General features: G+C 45.5%; 1 protein-coding gene across 6 annotated transcripts in view; it reads right to left on the bottom strand.

Annotated features, from left to right (window-relative positions):
• FRMD4A (FERM domain containing 4A) overlaps positions 1-22,091 on the bottom strand; it is a 640,139-nt gene that overhangs the window by 321,182 nt on the left and 296,866 nt on the right. For 2 of the 6 annotated variants that reach the window (XM_060292528.2, XM_060292526.2), the window contains exon 1: positions 10,614-10,726. The exons of the other annotated variants lie outside the window; for them this stretch is intronic. In XM_060292528.2, the coding sequence (XP_060148511.1) occupies positions 10,614-10,706 (93 nt within the window). In that variant the 5' untranslated portion in view covers positions 10,707-10,726. Of the gene's footprint in view, positions 1-10,613; positions 10,727-22,091 lie in introns of those variants that run through there. 6 annotated transcript variants of the gene reach the window in all.

Raw genomic sequence — 22,091 nt, 5'->3', positions numbered from 1 at the left:
TTTCAGGCATTTCGTAGCTGGCTCAGCCCTAAATTATACTTTCTAAATCTATTCTGGGACTCGGGTGGGTTATGAAGCTCTGACACACGATAGCAGCAACCCATTTTTAAAATATTTTCAGAAGCGAAACAGAACAAAACAAAGCAAAAGAAAAGAGGTTTTCTTCAGAGAGATCTCAGGAAAGCTAAGGCGGAGCGGTGGGGTACTGGCTTTTGACGCAGGTGATCAACGTAAGATGTTGAAGTCTGTCTTTCATCTTCTCTCTTGCCTTTTTCTTTCCGCTGGACTAGCTCTAAGGGACTGATTGCAGTTTTACTTTTCTGACACAGTGGTTTAAGTTGAGGGCTGTTTAAAACAGGAGCACTGAGTTTCTAGGATGCTGTAGGGAAGAAGGTTTGCTACTGGCCTTGGCTGTCATAACTTTCACCCATTATTCCTTATCCTGGTGTCTACTTGCTTGTTCCAGGACTGACCTCAGGTTGAGTAAGAATCGTCCTGAGAGTTTCTTCCTTTTCCTGTCTCCATTATTTCCCCCTCCCTATGCTGTGCTCTTTTCTCTACCTCACTGGTGCCTTTTTTTTTTTTTCTTTTCTGGAAAGCTATACTTCCTGTACCATTCTCAAATTTTAGTCCACGTTATAACCCTCAGAGGTTCAGATTCAGTATGTCTGGGGAGAGACCGTGCATCTATGGGTTTAGAGAACACACGGGTGATTCTTCTTATTTTTTTAACGTCTTTATTGGAGTATAATTGCTTTACAATGGTGTGTTAGTTTCCACTTTATGACAAAGTGATCCCGGGTGATTCTGACGCACACAGCTTGCACACAAGCTCTTTCATGACACAGCAATCAGATGACTTCTTAGTCCGTATCGCACTTGATCACCAGCAGCATTGGACAGTCCAACATTCCCTTCTGAGAATTTCTCTTCAATTCTCTTTGCACCTCACTGGACGCACTTATTTGTCTTTCTTTGCTGGTTCCTCCTCCTGGAAATGATCTCTAAACTTGGGTCCAGCCCTGTGATATTTCTTTGTGCCACCAGCCAGGTAACATCACCTAGTCTTGTGGCTATTAACACTATCCTCCAAGGGTATACCAGAAAATGTTCAACCATTGACTCCCCAGAAAAAAAAAGCCCTGATTTGTAATGTTTGCCAGTTTCCACAGTGTAAATTCTCCCATCACGGCGCATTTCAACCTGCCCACATGTGGTCACTGCATGTGGCGTTAGGAAGAGATGTACACGGTCAGCTCTTCAGAGCCTGGGATAAGTCAGCTCTGTCATCCCCCGGATTACCGTCCACATTTATATCTCCAGTCCAGACTCTTGCCTAAACACCAAACGTGTTTTTAACATCCTCCGTTTGCGTTTTTAACTATCATCTCAAGTTTAACACATCCAAGCGGAACCCCTCATCTCCCCGGCCCTGTCATCCCCCCAAGCAGGTCCTGCAGTGCTCCCCATCTCAGCGGCAACTCCACTCTCCAGCTGCTCAAGATGAGGATTCCTCTTCTTGGTTCCTCTTTCCCTATCACCCAATCCATCGGCCAATCCTGTCAATTCTACACGGCAGACCAATCCAGGATCCATTCATTTCTCACCACCTCCAGAGTTAGCACTTCTCATCAGGATTCTTACACTCATGACCTAATGAGTCGCCTGCTTCCATGCCTCGTTGCCTATCAGCCTAGTAGCTGCAGGGACTCCTTTAACACATGTCAGCTGAGGTCATCCTTCTTTCCCCAAACCACTCATCTCCTTCTGTCCTGCTCAGAGTAAAACCCCGAAGCCCTTATCATGGCCTGAGCAGCCCTCTGTCACACGGGCCCCTAACGCTTCCCTGTCCGCGGCTCCTCGCCGCTTACCCCCGGCCCGCCCCCCTTTACTCCTCAGATCCATCAGGTGTGCTCTTGCCTCACACCCGTGCATGTGAAGCGTCCTCTGCCCGGCGTGTTCTCCCCTCAGATGGCCGCATATGCCCTGCTCCCTTTTACTTCTTCAAGCCTCACCTCCGATACCACTTTAACAGAGAGCCACATCGGAGAAAATGCAGCCCACCCTCCTCTCCTCCCTCCTTATCCTGCTGTGTATTTCCCTAAAGGCCTTAGCCCCAATTACAGTCATCCCTGGGTATCTGCAGGGGATTAGTTTCAAGACCCTCGCAGAGACCCAGATCCACGGATGCTCAAGTCTCCTCTATAAGGTGGCATGGTACACAGTACCTCAACCTCCTGTATCTGCAGGTTCCACGCCAGCGTAAAAGGGAGGCCCGCCGCAGCATGAAAGCAGAGATTCTGTTACAGCCCCTGGGCCTACAACACTGCCTGGCATGTAGTAGGTATTAAATAAAAATCTGTAGAATTAAAAAACAGAGTGCTGGGTCCTAGATATTAGATCCTCTGGGGTATTTATCTTCTGAGACTGATTTTTTTTAATTGAAGTTGAACCATGTTTTCTAGAAATGATTAATATACTTTTAAAAGCCTCATTGGCTTTCCTGATTAATGTTCCAATAGAGGGACGGGAAGAACCGTTTGGAAGCAACCTATCCATGTGGAAATGTGACCTTGGCACGTTTGAGAAAACTCAGCAGGCAGTGGAGGAAAATGATCAGGGGCGTATTTATGGACTATCTTGAAATATACACACAGATTCTGATTGGGAAGGAAAACGGCTGCCCACATACTCAGAAGGGTTAATTGTGTAGAAGATTTCAAGAAGTTTTTCTTTCTTTTTCCCACTCTTTTTTAGATTCTTTTCTCATATAGGTCATTACTGAGTATTGAGTAGAACAATAAGTTTTTCATGAGCAAGTTCTCTACCAAGAAGACCTAGCATCCTAAACTGAGTCACTTTGTTAGAACTGATAGTGACACAAATATTTATCGGCATAAGAAATGCAGGCACTCTGCAACCCTATTCTTTGAGTGACAATTCTGTTTGAGTTTATGACCATAAAAACATTCTTTTCATTCATCTATTCACATTCATTTAATAAATGTATAATCACGCTGTACCAGGCATGGCTCTAGGCTCTGGGACTTAGTAGAAAAACTGATCAAGTCCTTTGAAGCAGTTAGTAATTGAGTGACCAGGAAGGGAAAAGAAAAAAGAATGAAAAATCCACAGATGTGATTCATCCACTCCCAGATTAGGAAACACAGATCCCCCTGCATGGCAGGGTTTCTCCTATATTGCTTCCTACACATAAGATGCTATCGTTCTCAGAGGCGCATTGATAAATCAGTAGAAATAAAAGTGGATTGTTTCCAACTATGTGTTCAAAGAAACTCTTATATCACACAGGTGGATGGCATTCACTCTGCTAGAGCAATTTATAAGAGATCTGCTTTCAAAATACCTACAGAGAGGGTCCTGCGAATACAGGATTGATTTTATGAATGTGGCTGCAAGATGGTGGGTTGAAATACACCCGGAAGGGGCTTTGTCCCTGCTCCAGTGGACAAGAACTTTGCTGGACTGGGTGTTTCTGATCTCAAATTATCTAAAAGGAAGTCCTGTATGGTACTAGCCACTATGACTTCAGAAGGCTGTGTTTAACTATCCAGAAAGTGACCTCAAAGTGTTGGACACTTCATAGGATGTCCCAGGTATATGAACACACTTTCAAAAGATGAAGTTTTTTTTTTCCTATTGAGAATGACACTCTTGACTAAAAATCCAACACAACTGACTCCTTTATTTCCTTTTTATGTGAAGACACCAGAAAGCACAGGAACTAGCTAATTTCTTTAAGCTAGCATCTTGCCCAGACAATCCATCTTGGCAATAGTCTCCCCTTGGGGCAGTGGTTGTCAATGTGGCCACACAGTAGAATCAGTGGGCGCTTAACTACTGATGATGCCTGGGTCCCTTCTCCAGACATGCTGACATTCATTGGTCTGGGGTACAGCTTGGGTGTTGGGATTTTTAAAGCTTCCCAGGTGCTTCCAGAGTGAAGCCAAGGTTGAGAAGCACTGCTGTAGGATGAGTGATGTCATCTGACCCAAGACATTAAAGAGAGTCCTAAGAAGGATTCAGGACCTGGGGATGAGTAGTCTAAAGAGGGAAGCCATCACCTAGTTTCATGCTGAGCTTGAGAGCTGCAGTTCGGGGCAGGATGGTGAGGTTCCTGGGAGTCTTGACCATTTCAAGAGAGATTTCCAGTCCTGCTTTCCCCACCAGCCTGAGGAATGAGAACCCTGGAGTGGTACCCAGTAGAGGGACAGCCTTTCCATTATGCCATCTCATTCTGGCCAGGATGAGAAGGCATTGGTTTAACTTGACATGAGCTGCTGTGAGAAATAAAATAAAGGTTGGTGCACCGATCTGGGGGTCACTTAAAATCACACGGGACTAATCAATGTGGAGAACACGGCCTTCAATGCAGCCCGTGAACCCGAGAATCGGAGTCCCTGAGATAGTGCGTGTTCTTTCTCCTCCAGAGAGGTGTATATTTATAGAAAGGATAAAACCTATGCAGGATGAGGGGGCTGGATAATAGTATGTGTGGATAAATACACTGATCTGTCTGAACCGTTTCTGGGCTGTCTGCTTTCCATGGTAATACACATCCGCTAAAAGCCGTCTGCTGTATGTGTTTTTGCTAAAGTCTCACACTTCCCTGCATGAATACATCAGAATGTAAGCACCACACACTCCACGACAGAGACTCTGTTGTATTCTGAATTTCTAAGTTATGCAGCTTAGCAGCTGTGATAATGTAACGGTTTGCAAAATAATAGACAGGCCACACGTCAACCTGGAATAACACGTCAAATAATGAATAATGTGGGTGCAAAAAGGTTTAATTTACACTGTGTTAAAAATACTGCTCCAGAAATACCACACCAATGCAGTCTTTCCAGGACAAAAAAAACCCAAACCAAACCAAAACAAAAACCCCTTTTACTTAGATATTTAAATAACTGTGGTAAAAGAGAATGCTTTCTTATTTATTTTTTTCAAGAAAAGTGTCCAATTCCTATTACTCTGTGAAGAGACATATAATGAATCTGATTCCTTGTTCACATACACACATTGTTCCCCTTCAAGATATGTCTCAGATTTCAGAATAAACAGGAGAAAAGCATTCGTCTCCTCAGTCTGTATTAACATGTAAGTGTGGACACATTTTCCACCAGCGAAACTGGGGCTGGTGGTCGTTTAACATAAGATGTGAGGCTGTTCCTGTTTATGTTTGCATTCTGATCCTCTTCCCAGATTTTCTCCCTGAGGGAAGTTTCTAGCAACTTTCAGATTTCAATCATTCTCTCATCTAACGAATGTTTCGCCCTCCTGCTAGGAACCAGGGGCCGAAACGTGTTCCCCGCCCTCAAGGAGCTTGTCATCATGGGTGTGGAGGAAACAGGCAGCAGGCAGATTCAATGCAGTGTCATTTGTGTTACTGTAAGGGAGACACAGAGAGCTCTGAGAGCCTGAAGGAAGGAAGAGCCGTTATTCATACTTGGGGAGGGGGTGGGTACCCGGAAAGGCTTCCGACAGGATGTTATCTTTAGGCTGAAGTGTGGGAATCGGAAGTCAAGAAGGCGGAGGGAGCATGCAGTGTGTGTCAAGCCTACAGAAGCACAAGCAAAGGCCCTGTGGCAAGGGAGAGCACGGTAGTTTGGAGGAACTGCAGATGTGTTCAGTATGGTTGGAATGTACGATACCCGGGGGAAAGGATGGGGAGAGACCAGCTGGAGAGGGTAGCAGTGTCCCGATTACGGAGGGCCTTATAATTATGTTCAGACATTTGTACTTATCTTGAGGCAGGGATTTTAAGTAGACAAGTGGAAGATGATGGAGGCCTGAACCAAGAAATGGGAAGGAGGAGTTAGACATGATTAGATGGCGGACCCCAGGGAAAGGGAAGAGGCAGGGAAGAGGCCTGGGTTCTCACGTGGGTGCTTAGACGGCTGGTGGTGTGGAAGGAATTGGAGCAGGACTGTGGGTAAGAGCATGAATTCCACCTTGAACATGCTGAATATGAGGGATTGAGAGCCTCAAGCGAAGAGAGACGTCTGGTCCACCCTGGGTCGTCCGGACCCAGGATATGTGGGTCTGGATGACAGAGAGGATAAATCAGTGGGGAGGTGGGCATCCTTAATAAACACACACACTAAAACAGTGTGTGCTGGGCCACATACAGCTTGGCCCGCTTACTCCCAGGTTTTTGACCTATAACGGTAATCTCCAATGTGAAACAATTTCCTCATATTGTAGGGTCATAGAAACTCAATACAACATTCTCCCCATCTCCAAAGCAAACTCCCCCCTAAAAGGTCCACCTTTGCTCTCTCCTTAACTCATTTATATGTTATGTTCTTACATTCTCAGAATTTTCCCTGAAGTTCATTTTTACCTTACCAGCTCGAGAAGGAAAAGACCCTACTGAAGTACCTGGGCTTGAGTAAGCTTACTTACTTGGCACTGGTGTACAATGAATTTGAAACACTCTATTTTTTATGTCTTACATAAAATTGGGGGTTCAAGGGATGTTATCACCAGGAAATACTTCTGTCTTGGCTTTATTGGGTGAATATCCCTTAAAGGACATCTTTGGGTGACAGTAAGTGTGACTAAGAATGTATGTAAAAGGCTACTGGTTATTAAAAATACAAGCCAAGTGTTCCTCTACTCAAAGTCAAACTTCAAAAATATGCCTATCAAATGGAAATTGGTGCAGCCACTATGAGAAACAGTGTGGAAGTTCCTCAAAAAATTAAAAATAGAACTACCATATGATCCAGCTATTCCACTCCTGGGCATTTATCTGGACAAAACTATAATTTGAAAAGATACGTGCACCCCTATGTTCATAGCACTATTTACAATAGTCAAGACATGGAAACAACTTAAATGTCCATCGACAGATGAATGGGTAAAGAAGATGTGGTACATATATACAATGGAATACTACTCAGCCATAAAAAAGAATGAAATAATGCCATTTGTAGGAACATGGATGGACCTAGAGATTATCACACTAAGTGAAGTAAGTCAGAAAAAGACAGACAAATACCATATAATATCACTTATACGTGGAATCTAAAATATGACACAAATGAACCTATCTACGAAACAGAAACAGATACACAGACTTAGAGGACAGACTTGTGGTTGCCAAGGGGTGGGGTGGGAGAGGGATGGATTGGGAGTTTGGGATTAGCAGACGCAAACTCTTATATAGAAAATGGATAAACAACAAGGTCCTACTGTATAGCACAGGGAACTATATTCAATACCCTGTGATAAACCATAATGGAAAAGAATATGAAAAAATATCTATTTTTAATATAAAAAGTTATATATATAAAAATATATAACTGAGTCACTTTGCTGTACAGTCGAAAGGGACACAACACTGTAAATCAACTATACTTCAATAAAATAAATTTTAAAAATATGCCCGTCATTAATGATTACCTTCTTTCTGCACGCCATGTATCATGGTAGGGCCTTACACACATCACCTTTAAGCCTTAATAACCGTCCTCAAGGATAGATAGTGCAGATGGATAAACCAGGCTGAGAAAGCCCGAGTCACTGCCAAAGTCACACAATTAGTGGGCAGTGAGGCTCTTGTTTCTTGGGACAGTGTGGCTGCAAGCCCCACCCTTTCCACCCCACTTGGCTGCCTCCTGTTGCACCTGAATCACCTTCATTACTTATTCTGGAGCTGGATTAGAGCCCTATTGTATTGACTTATAACAGTTTCATTTATATAAACCTCAGATCTCCTATCTCCAAACACAGCATCTTAGATTTCTTTTTCTGCCGTGCCTAGTATGGTGATGGGTTGGTTGATGGTTGTCTGTGAAAACATATGAACAAGAACCAGGCTTGGTCAACCAGCCTGAGTATGTTGTAATCAGGATTTGACGGCTGTCTAAGCAGCAGAGTTAGAAAGGTGCATTTCTGTTTTTTCTACTCAACTTCCAGGCAGTTGGAAAACAGAAGCCATTGCTTAATCCTGGACACGTAAGGGCCCATGACTGTCAGTGCGCTAGGTCATGAGTTCTTCTCTTTGGTTGTCAGCATCTCTGCCTTTGGTAAGTTTCCTTTCCTGTGAAGTACTAGTGACAGGTTGGCTATAACCCATTTCTCAGGGCCAGGCTGCAATGTTGAAGCTCCCTCAGGGAGCAAAGGTGATGAAACACTGGCTCAATGGCAGGGATGTAAGATACCAGGTCCCTAGTTTGAGGTCCTGCTCTGTCCTTGACTGTATGTCCCCAGACAGAAGATTAAACCTCCACATGCCCTGGTTTCCCTGTTCATACAGGACAAGGGTAATAATCCCCATTCTCTGTGTCTCATTAGCAGCTCACGATCGTAAAGGGAGGTAACAGATAAGAAAGTGCATTGGGGCGAAGGTGTTATAGAAATGCAAGGTCTTACCATCATTAAATATCGTGAGACCATAGGAATCACTCGGATGTCTGGCGCACTCTAGGCTGCAGACATAACTGAGAAAACTGTTGCTGCTTTTAATTCAGGGAGTCCTAAGAAAAGAACGCTGCTTCTCAGTGTCTGCCCTGAAAGCAGATGACATTTCTCACCTTTCCTGCCCCCCCTTTTATATAAATAGATGACGCTGATTGTGAAAGTTGTCATAAAACCAGCGATGGCACAAAATATCCAACTGAAATCGACATGACGTCACATGTTCCAATTAGTCTCACTCTTCCCCATGGTGGAGGCTGAGAGGGTAGCCTCGTAGGAACGCAAGGGGGCTCTTCTTGTGAGTGATGCTGTCTCAGCCCCACCACTTCACAGCTGGCAATGAAGATTAACAGGACATCTGATGCTCCAGCGATGGACGTGCTTCTCTTAAGGGCCTAGACTTTTTCAGATCAGACTCCTAAGACACTGGTGTGTGCCCAAGGACAGGACATAGGTCTGTGTCTTGAATGTCAGTATACACCAGCACATACAACAACAGACAGGTTCTGTATCTGACACTGTGTTCATATACTGTCAGTTCTTCTTAAACGAATAACGGAAATGGTACGTGAATACATCTGGATTTATGAAACATACATGATTCATGAAACAGCCATCTGGAGATTCTAATGGTTAAATAGGTTACTCTGGACTATTTGTGCAAATGTGCAGGGTAATTCTCTCCTTAGTTTTGTCACGTGGTGCAACTCCAGTACGGGCAACTCACATTTCCAAGGGAGTTTTTGTGAACAGAACGTATTATATAAACTTAGTTACCATACAGGAAAAAAAAATTTCACTGGAACCTAAAATCACATTCAAGATAAGCTACATTTGTAAATATAATGATCGATTTGCAAATTTTCCTCTAACAGTTGGTCCTATACTGTAAAACTCTTGGTATAAAAGGGAGCACGCGTTAGGCCCTGAATACATTTAAGCTGATGACCCTGACATGGAGCCCAAGAAATATGTCTCAGAAGAAAGACCTACACACGGCCAGAATAGGAAGAGAAGTTTCTTCCATTACTACTCAAATGGCAGAACAAAATGTAACTCATCAGACGTCAGGAGGTCAACCCCACCTGGAAATCTCGATAGTTTTAAAGTCCCTCGTGGTTTTAAAGCTTGACTCACGTTCTCCGTAAATTTAAAAATCACCGAGTAGTCAGTACACAAACCAGAAAGAGTCGCTTGAATTAAATGCCTTCCCCTTTATAAGACGCGGCAGGTCGCTCATCTATCACGACAGCAGGTTTGTGAGGCTCTCTGCCTTATTGATTTTAGATTACACCTTAACCTAAAATGTCTAAGCAGACATCCACAGCCCACAGAGGGATCCGCCACCATGCAAACAGGGGCTTTGGGGGTTTCTGAGACCCGCAAACCATTCCACCCCTGCGTGAGTACAGGCGCTGTCCCCACGTGAATGAGCCCAACGTCCTGAGGACGATCAGATTGGCATTAACTACCGTCATCCCCCAAACTACATTAGTCACTCTGGAGGAGGACAAATCCCTGTTATTGGTTTACAGCATCTTCTCTGCCAGGTGCTACCGCAAAGTAAGTATGTTTTCAGAAAATGAACAGAGAGCCACAATCCATGATGGTAAAAAACCCCAAATGACAGCAAGGTATTTGAAACAGTACAACCACAACTAAACAACAGAGGGGATTTTAATCAACCAGGTGCATCATTGAAACCCTCAAAGCGTCACAGCCCCTTGTCATCATCATCTCCTTTGCAGACACTGTTACTCAGCAGAGGAAAGGAAATTGGCAGCCCTGCTGCACCAGTGAATCCGTTTCACTAAACGGAGAGGAAAACAGGTTTTGCAGCCCAAAGCTTTTCTCAGCGAGCACTCTCATCGTCCATGCTCTTTCCAGAGGGCAGAGTCCCTACCCCAATCTTTTCTCTTATGTTTCATCTCTAACAGTCCCAACCCCCATGCACAGCCGACCAACATTTGTTTCAAATTTCTCATCATTATCTACAAAGAAAAAAAATTACATATGCCATAGTATTCTCCAGTCGCAGGAATTTGAATTTTTCAGGAAAACATGACTACCAGAAGGGATGCTATGTACGACGAAAAGAAACCTCTCCCTTTCTTTGGAGCAATTGCTCGGGGGAAGAACAAACAGCCCGCCACGCCGCTTACCCTCTCCACGCTGCGTCTTCTCAGAGATCCATAAGGAATTTTCAGTAAAAGTCTCTGGGATCTATTCGGAGCCACTGCAGCCTGAACCACCATGGTGTAGAGCCGTGGGTGAGTGTGTGTGTGTGTGTGTGTGTGTGTGTGTGTGTGTGTGTGCACGCGCGCGCGTGTTCCCAGCCAAGGGAGAGACGGAGGCGTCCTCAAAACTGGGAAACTCCTGGAGGTTTCCCAAATATCAAATAACTGAAAGAGTTTTTTTTCTTCCGACCGATGAGCCAAGATGTGGTGTGTCAGGAGGTGGGGGGATGGGGAAAGAAGAAAAAGAGCCCAAGTTCTGCAACTTCAGCGCGTCTCCCGCAGCGCAGCCCAGCTTCTTCCTGTCTGCCCCTGCCTGTCAGTCAGTCCCTCGGTGAGTCTGCACGTCCTAGGGGTGGGCAAATGACGCTTCTGGGGAGAGTGATCCAGAAATGTCAACTTTGCTTCTCGTGGCTGCAGACGGTAACCAGGTCAGTTGTCTAATCGAAGCCCTATCAGACGTATTATTCATTCCATCACGTGACTCCAAAGCCCCTTGGCCATACAGTAGGTCACATGCTCACCTTAAAAAGACTATTTGGAATATCACCATCTGATGTAGAGATTAATGTGCAATCCTGCATTCTGATTTCACTCTCTTCTGGACACAGGAAAAATATCTGAAGGGCAGTGACATAACACAGTGGGGACTTGGTGGGGAAACGCTCTTCGCAGTCATAAATTATAAGTATGACCCTGAGCATCAGACAGGCATATTTTTTCCTTCCTGCTTTCCAACGGATAGAAAATAAATGTAGGCATACAGTTAATTATATATATATGAATGGCGTCGACAAAGAGGAAGTGTGAGGGAAGAAAGGAGAAAATGTTTGTATCCCATGGTTCAGATGAATCAAATCAAATATACCAGACAGACTTGCATTTGGCATCTCCTAATTTAAATGTTTGCGTTACAGAGCATTGATTTTTATGTGTGCCAATAAACACGAAGAAATTATGTTTGATTTTACAAGGCTCTGAAAAGGATTGTCTATGCTCAGATTCACCCATCGCATTTGTCTATTCTTCTCTAATCAGATGGTATAATTCCACACTGGACAAGCTTCTCAGACTGCTGGTACACATGCTCTAAAAATTTAAGTGTCCTGTAAGGTTTTGTTTCCGATATATCGCTCACTTGTGCAACTGCTCCCATCTCTACTCCTCCCTAAATCTGCTTGTTTCTACAGCAGAGAAAATTACTCAAAAGAGAAAACAAGTAAGGGGCTTCCAGGGTTGGAGGTAGTTTAGTTTTTTTCTTTTTAACGTATTTCTGCCTCCGCTGCTTTGCTCTGTTCTGGGGTTTTATGAAAGGGATGCCATTTCCTTTGTAAAAAAAATCCCATGCTTTTGGGTGTTTGCCTAATATCACTCTTATGCTTTGGGAACCAGCTTTTATTTATTCTCTACAGACCCGTTTATTGAAAACGACGGAAAAGAAAGTTCTGTTTATTCTAAGAGTCTGATGGGAAGTGGGTGTTGGGGGGGGGCAGAGGAAAAAAAGTGGAATTCTACACTGCTCGAAAATGAATCAGGAAAAAGACGCTTAGAAGCGGGGTGCTCCTTGCGGTGGGGTGGGAGGATGGAGACGTGGGTCTGGGCACCCAACTCAGACACACATTAAGAGGCAGTTAAAGAAAGCATCAAGTTGATGTGGGAAATTCCAAATATACAACAATCGGGCTTTGTTCGTAATGGGTTCCATATGTGCCGTTGAGAGTTGTGAAAGGGTGAGAGGGAAGGGGGGAGACAGGGGAAGATGGAAATTTCTCCAGCATGACCTGCAGAGTCTTTGGCGAGGTGGCTTAGGCTCACAGACCCTGCTTCCTCTTTCTCACTTCCTTTCTGCACTGCCCCGTGGAAATACGTCTGGAATGCTACCCAACAGCTTGGCCAGATCGATAGACTCTCTTTCCTTTATAAAACCCCGTTCGATTCCATAATGGTTTTGAACAAAGGATAGGCACATTTTCTAAACCCTTATCTGTCCAAAGCTCTGGGATTCTGTTTGCAAGTGCAGTTCGAGAGGGGGCCGTGGGTCAGATCAACTGAGAAGTCACCGTCTCTTTCCTGACCCAGGCCGGGGCAAAGCCCCTGGGAGCTGGATTTATTTATATTTGACTAAATGCAACTTCCTGTTTCCCAGGGGTATTAATGAGTGTTTCGCTGAAGAGCTCAAGGCTTCGTGGCATAGTTCAGATCATAAGGGACACTTTGATGAACTAAGTGCAAATAAAACAAAAACATATGCCTTTGATTAGAGTTAAAATACATATAGAAGAGAATATTAATGGAAACAAAAATAACCGTTGGCCAGACTCCCACACATTTGAGCCCCACTCATTCTACCCCCATTCCCTACCCTGGGGGTGTGGAGACCAGGATCATTTCTCATATCAGCACTGGCGCCTCCTCCCAGCTAATAGAGAACCCTCCCCAGTCCCCATAGAGTAGGTGGACACCTCCTCAGAGAGGTTTGAAGGCTCTCAAAGTTCAGCTTGTGCAAAACAATCTTTCTGATGGTCTTGCTGTGGGTGTTTGAGATTTACACATTTTAAATTGATTATTGAGTCTAAACTATTTCCAGAAGACCATTGTTACACTGTTACAATACAAATATGTTTCTTGGGAGGGGACATGCACCCATACCTAAGCGGATATGACCACTTTAGGAGAGGCGAGGGTAACTTAGGCTTACTGAGTACCCAGCAGTTGCCAGGCAACATGGCGGAAGGTCACCGAGGGCTGACTCCATGGCGGAATTGAGTTCCATTATCCATGTTTTACAAGTGATGAAACCGGGGCCCGGAGAGGGTTAGTAAGTTGACCAAGGTAGCACAGTTAGAACTGTCAGAGCTAAGACGAAAGCCAAAGTCAATCTGGGTGACCTCGGGGCCTGACTCGGTCCCTTGTACTCTCACCTGCCACTGAGGACTTTATCAGATGACAGCACTTTGGAAATTTAGAAAGGAGATGTATCCATGGGGCCCATCAGGGAAATGGAAAGACCACTGCCTTTGAAAAAGAGAGAACTGCAATACAGGAAATGGCGTTATATTGAGCAGCTGCTAGAGCCTCCGGAACCGCCGCTTTGACGTCCCTGGAGCTAAGCCTTCGGAGTGGAGGGCGGCCAGTCCTCTCCACCCGTGGGTTCTGCATCCACAGATTCAACCAACCATGGATAGAGGTTCTGATCCGTTGTTGGGGGAACCTGCAGACGTGGAACCTGAAGATACGGAGGGCCAACTATCAGGGACATGAGCAACCACAGGTGTTGGCATCGGCAGGGGTCCTGGAACCAATCCCCTGGGGATAGCAGCGAGGGAGTGTATTACTTAAAGAGAGCATGTTTTTACCAGGGTGGTGGATGACAGGGTTCCCTGTGCATCAAGGGAATAGCCTAATGGGCACGGGACAGGCCGGGAGGATGCTGCCGGGTCGGGGTGTCAATGAAGGCTGCTGGGAGATGACGTGGGGAAGACGCACCTCTTTCTAGAGTCCCTGAAGCTGCTGCTTCTGATGACTCTGGCAGGCCAGCACCCACTCAAGGCTGGTGGAGCTTTTTCTTTAAAGATTTTTTTTTTAACGTGGACCATTTTTAAAGTCTTCATTGAATTTGTTACAATATTGCTTCTGTTTTACGTTTCGGTTTTTTGGCCACAAGACACGCGGCACCTTAGCTCCCCAACTGGGGATCGAACCCACACCCCCTGCATTGGAAGGCGAAGTCTTTAACCAATGGACTGCCAGGGAAGTCCCTGGTGAAGCTTTGTATTTGTTCGTTTTGAATATTTCCTTCCAGTCTCGGTGAAAGTGTTCACATTCGAACCCTGGAATGAAAATGCATAGGAGTCGATGGAGCTGTGCTTCAGGAAAATCAATGGTCTTCACACACCAAAGCAAGCCGTATCCAGTCAAATGGTCAGGGATAGCAGGAGGGGAAAGAGGGGGCTGGGGATGATGGCCGGTCAGGGGCAAAGCCTCTGCTGACGCCAGTGCTGGTGGGAAGGAGAGGGAAGGTTCCACGGGGTGACGTGTGCACGGTGCGAGCGCTGACTCCCATGTCGGACGGCTGACTGTGCTGGCGCCTGCTAGGCAGCCCTGGGGAAGGCGGGTGACCTCCTGGGAGGACGCTGGCAACAGAAATGGGGACCGGTCATCGCACCCTCCTGCCCAGAGTGAGCCTGACCTACCAGAACCAAATGCTCATTCCAGCTGCTGGCCCAGGGCCCGCAGCGACCATCGGGGAGGCTAATCTTTTCGGCCCTTGGCGGGTCCACGCGGATGCCTGTCTCACCGCAGACTGTAACTCACCCGCACCAGTCAGCTCACTCGCACTGCTTGATTTTGTTCATTCGGCAGAACGTGAGAAGGGGTCAAAGGACACAGAGGTGCCGGCTGGGGGAGGTGACTGAGGGCACGCTGAAGGAGAGAGGGAGGGCTGCCATAATGAAGCTCCAGGGTCAGAGGGCAGCCTGAGGTCCCTGTGAGCCTGGGGTCAGGGTCAAAGGGCAGAGAGCTGAGAAGTGTTGGGAGGCTGAGCTGAAGCACCCTTCGGCAAAGAAGGACAGAATCAATCTGAAGAACGTCATCTCTGGCCTTCCTGTTCATTTTCACTCTTTCTCTGGTGAGAGGCGGAATATGGCTTATATTGGGGAAACGAAGACAACAGAAAGCGGACAGATGAGATGCTTCCCCTAAAGTCCATCTCGAGCCACTATCTCTTGTCAGTTAGGCAGGATGTGAAAGGGCTCTTTCTCGGTTTTATTGGCGGTTTCAAGGCAGCAGGGGCCAGCTTCGCCTACCCCTGCTCCAGGGCTTGCGAGGGAGGGTGTGAAGCCCTCAGGTGACCTCGCCCTGCAGGCTGTCCGGGCAGGGGGAAGAGGCAGAAGGGGGGGCCGCTGGCCCCTCACCTCAGGCCCGGGGAGAGGGGCTGTGAGGCGCCCGCGGGGAGGGATACGGGGAAAGGGACCCAGTGGAGCCGCTGCTGGCAGCAAAGAGAGGGGAGGTTAAGTCCCATCCCATCCCATCGCCTTGGTTCATCCTAGGTGCTCAGTGTGCTGTGTGGAGGGTGGCTGACAGAGGCTGGGGGCGAAGACTTTACATGGCCAGCTGGGAGAGAGTAGAATATTGTGATCTATAATCAAAAATATACATTTGGTCTTAGCCTGCTTTCCCGGCACAGAGCTCTTAAAACCCTTGGAATTTCCTAACAGGTGCCTTTTGTTATGTTCACGAGTGACTTTTAGCAAGTCCCTAGGACACCTAAGGATGGGGCTTGGTTCAGAGGAACCAAGCCTGTGATTGGAAGGCTGGAACTTTCAGTCCTACCCCACTGACCTCTGGGGAGGGGAGAGGGGCTGGAGGTTGAATCAGTCTCCAGTGGCTGATGATGTAATCAATGATGTAATCAATGATGTAATGAAGCCTCCCTAAGGATCCCAAGAGTCTGGGGGTTGGAGAGCTTCTGGGTTGGAGATTTGGGGGAGCCTGGTGCACTCACACCTTGCTCTATGCTTCTCTTCCATCTGGCTGTTCCTGAGTTATATCCATTAATAATCAACTGGTAATTTAGTAACTAAAATGTTTCTGAGTTCTGGGAGTTACTCTAGCAAAGGAATCAAAGCCCCCAAAGGGGGTCTGATTTGTAGCCATCTGGTCAGAAGCTCAGGTGATGACCTGGACTTACAGCTGGCGTCTGAAGTCGGGGCAGGGAGGTCTTGTAGGACTGAGCCCTCAACCTGTGGGATCCAATGCCATCTTCGGGTAGACAGTGTCAGAACTGAGCTGAACTGTAAGACAGCCGGCTGGTGCTGGAGAACCGTCGGTGTGGGGACCACTAACCCCCGACACACTGGTACTGGGTTCGAGGATGTTAAGAGGTATCACCTGTGCCCGGGAACCCCAGTGAGAAATCCCCAGCAGTGAGAAAGGGGTCAGGGCAGGGTCTTCAAAGAACCCACAGGAACCCTGCAAGGACAAGATTGGGTTTAAATACCTGCCAGTCCCAGAGAGAGACTTTCCTGCCCTGACCTCTCCTACCTTCCCCACACCCGGCATCACCCCACACCAGCCCTGAGCTGGAGCCTTGAATGACATTTGGAGTTTTTAACGACTGTCATGTAAAACGGATGAGAGAGTAAATAGGCAGAGATTGACCCAAACACACACGTGAAGACAACACATTCCTAACCAATTTGGAAAATTCCTCCAGCAGGAGGGAGGGAAGCTCTGTCTTTCTTCAACATTCCAGCACCATTTCCATTAGCTCCTAACTCGGCTAACCTGCGTGATTCATGTCACGTCTTATTAGAGTAAGCTGTGACTGAGGCTATGCAAACAGAAATACTGCTGACAGCCATAATTTTCTGTTTGAAAATGGCTGGAATTTAGGCCAAACACGAAACCCAATATCCCTCAGAACAGAACGTGGAGTCACCAGACCTCACGTGCCCAGGCCCCACGGGATTACTGACAGGTCCCCGTGCAGGACACGTTAGGTTTCTCTTGGTTGGAACTAAGGTTTGCACTGATGCTATGCACGGTTGGTATTAACCATCTTTGGACAGACATTCCCTCCTGCTACGGCATTTGGAAGAAACGGTAGGTAGCACTGGAGGGAGCCTGGGTAGGCAGACGAATTTTTCCTTCCCCATTTCTCTCTCTCTCTCTGTTTCAAGCTTCCTTTGCCTAGTTGGGCCCTGTCCTGGGCTTCATTGAACAGTTCTCCTCCATGACCAGCCTGGCAAAGAAAATAAATGAAGCTTAATCTGAAGCCTTCAGTGTGACCCCCAGTTATCCTTGCTGGGAAAAGGTTTGGTGGATGAGGGTGAGTTTACTATTTGGTTCTGAGATGATGCTGTCTGTGGTCTTGTATTCCATACCACGCTCCACACTGGCCTTGTCCTTGTCTAAACCAATGTTGTCATTTCTTTTCATTGCCTGGGCTGCACATCCTTCATTCAACAATTATTTGACTGAGTGTCTAATGACATAATGGCAACCCCCTTACCCAGCACATTCTATTACAGGCGCTCTTCTGAAGGTTTTTAAAAGTACGGTCATTCGTTTAATTCTCACAATATCTTATCAAATAGATAACCTTGTTTTCCCTGGATGAAGAAACCGAGGCAGGGAGCCTTGAAGTCACCTGTCCGAGGTCCCCTGTAAGCGGCCTCACAGTCCGTGAACTGTTACCCTCTCCTAGATGGCTACTGTGTGTATCAGGTGCTGGGCCAAGAACTGAGGACACAAGAGAACTTTTGCTTATTGGAAGACTTTTTTGTTCCTGAAACTCAGCTCCTCTCTGCGATGGGGAAGTGAAAGGACACTGGCCTTATACCTGAGTTGGCACCTGGAAGGTTACTGCACACCTGCCTACCCCACAGGAGGAAATGAAATCATGTTTGTGAAAGTTCTTTGTAAATCACACACACGTGCACACACACACACACACACACACACACACACACACACAGAGTTTTCCTGTTAACTCTGTCATCACAACAGCCTTCCTGGATCTCACCATCTACCTCTCCCCCTCTTCATACATAGCCTGCTATGATGGCCATGTTTCATCCGTCTGAATTGCCTAAAGGTCATGCAGCTAGGCTCTGTTTTTTTGGGGGGGAGGGGTAAAGAGGCTTCTTCTCAGACCTTTGAAAACTCCCTCTTGAGGATGTTTCATTTGAGTAGAGAATTTAGCCCAGAATAAGACCCTCTATCCCCATCAACTCAAAAACACACATCCCATACAAAGGAAACCAGATCTCACCCTCTTCCAGGATAGGGAAGAAGATGTAGCCTGTGCTGATGGAAACCTTGTGTACTAACCAGGCATCCAAGAATCTCCTTCAATCTTTATGGCAATGATCAAGCCAAAGAGAATGTCAAGTGGAAAATATTAATGGCCTATGAGGTAGATCCGTCCATATTCTGTCTTAGCAAGCCTTGCTTCACGGACATCAAATAACAGGTTAATCGGCATGGTGGCAGGACTATTCAACTATTCACCCATGGAAAGAGGGAACAGGCAGACCTCCTGATGGCAAGCAGCTGATGGATCTTACTGCTCCTTAGGAAGGTTCTTCACATGTGGCCTGGGTATGATTTGCCCCCATCAGAGCTTCACTTGCCCTTCCCAGCATGAGGCTAAGTCAGGCAACCAATGGCTGCAGCCTGGGATGATGGCTCTTCTGCATGGTGGTAATGGCTTATCGCATGGGCTATTAGGAGTGATGTCGTGGCCAGGTCCTGAGGAATCAATAAGATTGCTGGGATGCCTGTGTGATTAAGCAGTAAATAGCCTGACCTGTGTGGGGCTGGCAGTGTAGATTGGCTTTCGAGGCCATTTGCAAAGCCCTCTTTCAGGTGCTATCGGTTGTGGATGGATTTTGATAACTAGCATTGATTTGCTATATTTATGAAGTGCTGTTTGCACTGGTTAAACTGTATAATTGCACCTAGAATGGACAAATAAATAATGTCCTTATCTGTGGTATTGACTACCCAGGATTAGCTTAATATATATATGTAGTACACTTCCAAACAGTCAATGGATGTTGACTTTTGATTTTTTTTTTTTTTAGCTCTCAAATTTCAGTTAAGCATTGGGTGGTAAATGACCAACTCTTAAATCTGCTTCTAATTTCCATGCTTCCTTTTCCCAGGAGGAGAAATTTAACATGGAATTTTCTTCAATAGGAGAATGGTTCATCTCGGTTTAACTGATCCCTCTGATGCTGCAAAAAAGGGTGGTTTTCATTCAGGCCATCAGATTGCTTTCTTTCCTGTGCCCAGGAACATGTCATTTACAAGGGTAACTGCCCATTTGCCCAGGGGTCTCTGGAATGAGCCACACGGTCTGTATTTTCCCAAGGAGAGGAAAGAAGGCATTGGAATCTGCTAGGAAGATGGGTGTCCAGGAGTCTCATATAGTAGGAATATGCCTTATCTTAAGTGTGCCCTAGAGGGGTCCCATAAGTCAAAATGCCAAAGGGTTTCCCAATATCAGATCATGGCCAAAATTCCTTCAATGGGCAAATCCTTAGATGTAAATTAGGATGGGTAAGGGATTCTGTTACTGTTTGCTTGGGGTATCTATTTGAACTTTAAACCTCGGTAGCATGAATACAGGTAAGAAGACTACTGTGAAACTTGAATGAGGCAGTGGAATCACATGTGTAACAACGAGGATGGTCAGAAATGACAATGAGACCAGACTCTGACTTTCATACTACAGGAGAATATATTTCAGATCTTATTCTATTTGCAAGAGGGAGTCATTAAAAGTTACGTTTTGAAAGGAAGTGATACTATCTTCCTGAATATTTTGAACTTGAGTGATAAAGGATGAAGTGTAGAATGGAGAACCAAGGCGTATAGAGACAAGAAGAGCAGTTACAATGTCACTGCAATTGTCCAAACGAGTGATGATTAAGTCCAGAACTAGGATGGTGGTGAGAGGTTGAATACAAGATGTTGGCGAGTTATAAATGCTGGAAGGAAGAACAGTGTTCCTGTTTACTGAGGGACTAGAGGAAGGATGGTCCTATTCAGTTAAGATAAGTACACAGGAGAAGGGGGAGGTTTGGAGAGATGATAACGTGTAGCTCTGGATGGACAGAATTTCTGGTGCCTGAACATTTTGACCTGGAACTGAAGAAGGGAGTCAAGCCTGGACATGTAGGTCTGGATTTCAAGAGCAGACAAATAACCACTAGACAAGTTATTAGTCAAGTGTGAGGGCAGACATTCAAGAACACAAAAATTTACTTCTCAGGCATCTTTTCTTAGGACCTTACTGGAAGACAATCTCCAGCAAAAGAAAGCTAAACCTACAAAGAGGGGAACATGAGTTCCAAGAAAAGGAGAGCAGATTACGGGACTGGTGCAAAGGGAGCTCCCAGAGTATTGGAAAAAAGGAGCCTCAAGAAGACAGTGGTACAAGAGACGTACAGAGCTAGTCCAGTTGGTGCGGGAGGATGGAGGGCTCCAGGAAGGATGCCTCAAAAAAAGAAAGAAAAAAGGAATAGGTTGAGGGTCTAATGAGTTTCCCAAATTGAGAGGAGAGACACAGCTCTACTGAAGATCATAGAGAAAAATGCTTGATGGGTAGAACAGAATATTAAGTAAGTGAACAATGAAGCAAGGCAACTGTTAATTCCTGGAAAAACATAAAGTTGGAAAATCCAGGATATACAATGATACTATACAACTGTCCTCAGCTGTAAACAATATCTTGGTAGTCACAATAAAACTGAATTTTGATTTAAACTGTGATACAGATATATTGAAAAGATAGTAGAGAAGAGATATGTGTGTGCCGGTAGGGATGTGGAGTACAATGGAAGTAAATTTTAAGCCTCATCTTTCAGGGTGGCAGCATAAAATACCAAAAATTGAGTAATTAAGAAATCACAGTATAGGGACTTCCTTGGTGGTGCGATGGTTAAGAATCCCCCTACCAATGCAGGGGACATGGGTTCGAGCTCTGGTCTGGGAAGATCCCACATGCCTTGGAACGACTAAGCCTGTGCACCACAAGTACTGAGCCTGTACTCTAGAGCCTGCGCGCCACAACTACTGAGCCCATGTGCCGCAACTACTGAAGCCCGTGAGCCTAGAGCCCGCGCTCCGCAACAAGAGAAGCCACCGCAGTGAGAAGCCTGTGCGCAGAAACGAAGACCCAATGCAGCCAGAAATAAATAAATAAATTTATTAAAAAAAAAGAAAAAAAGAAACCACAGTATAAACAGATGACTGAGAAATCTGAAGCAACAGTTGAAAGTCTATGACTGCCCCTGGGGAGGGACTCAAGAGATGGGAAGAAGGGAAGTGGAGGCTAGTGTTTTTCTTTGTAAGTTTTCTAGTACTCTTCAACTTTAAAATGTTGAAGTTTTATAAGTTTTTAGTTACTTTGTAAGTTTTCTTTGTAAGTTTTCTAGTACTCTTCAACTTTAAAGTTTTCTAGTACTCTTTATAAGTTTATAAGTTTTCTAGTACTTTATAATTTTCTTTATAAGTTTTCTAGTACTCTTCAACTTGAAAGTTTTCTAGTACTCTTTATAAGTTTTTGTTTTCTAGTACTTTATAAGTTTTCTAGTACTCTTCAACTTTAAAATGTTATGAAAATTGCCACATACACATATGATTTTGATAAAAACGAGAAATTGTAAGGAGAAGGAGCAATGTTCAAGGCAGTTTGAGCCAGACGAGGCCCTGGGAGCAATGGGTGGCAATTAGAAGGGCACCGACGGCCTTGAGAAGGTGTGCATGGAATGCAGAGAGCAGACACCAGGCTGTGGAAGGAGACCTGGGTTGCCTGGCCTCTTTCTGAATGGACAGATCTGAGTCCAGATACTGGGTTACTTAATCCAACAAGTAAAGGTTTCAGGAGACCTGCTT

The sequence above is a fragment of the Globicephala melas genome, chromosome 2 (assembly GCF_963455315.2).
Source record: "Globicephala melas chromosome 2, mGloMel1.2, whole genome shotgun sequence".
NCBI classification, from domain to species: Eukaryota; Metazoa; Chordata; class Mammalia; order Artiodactyla; family Delphinidae; genus Globicephala; species Globicephala melas.
This window is presented reverse-complemented; position numbering and strand designations above follow the sequence as displayed.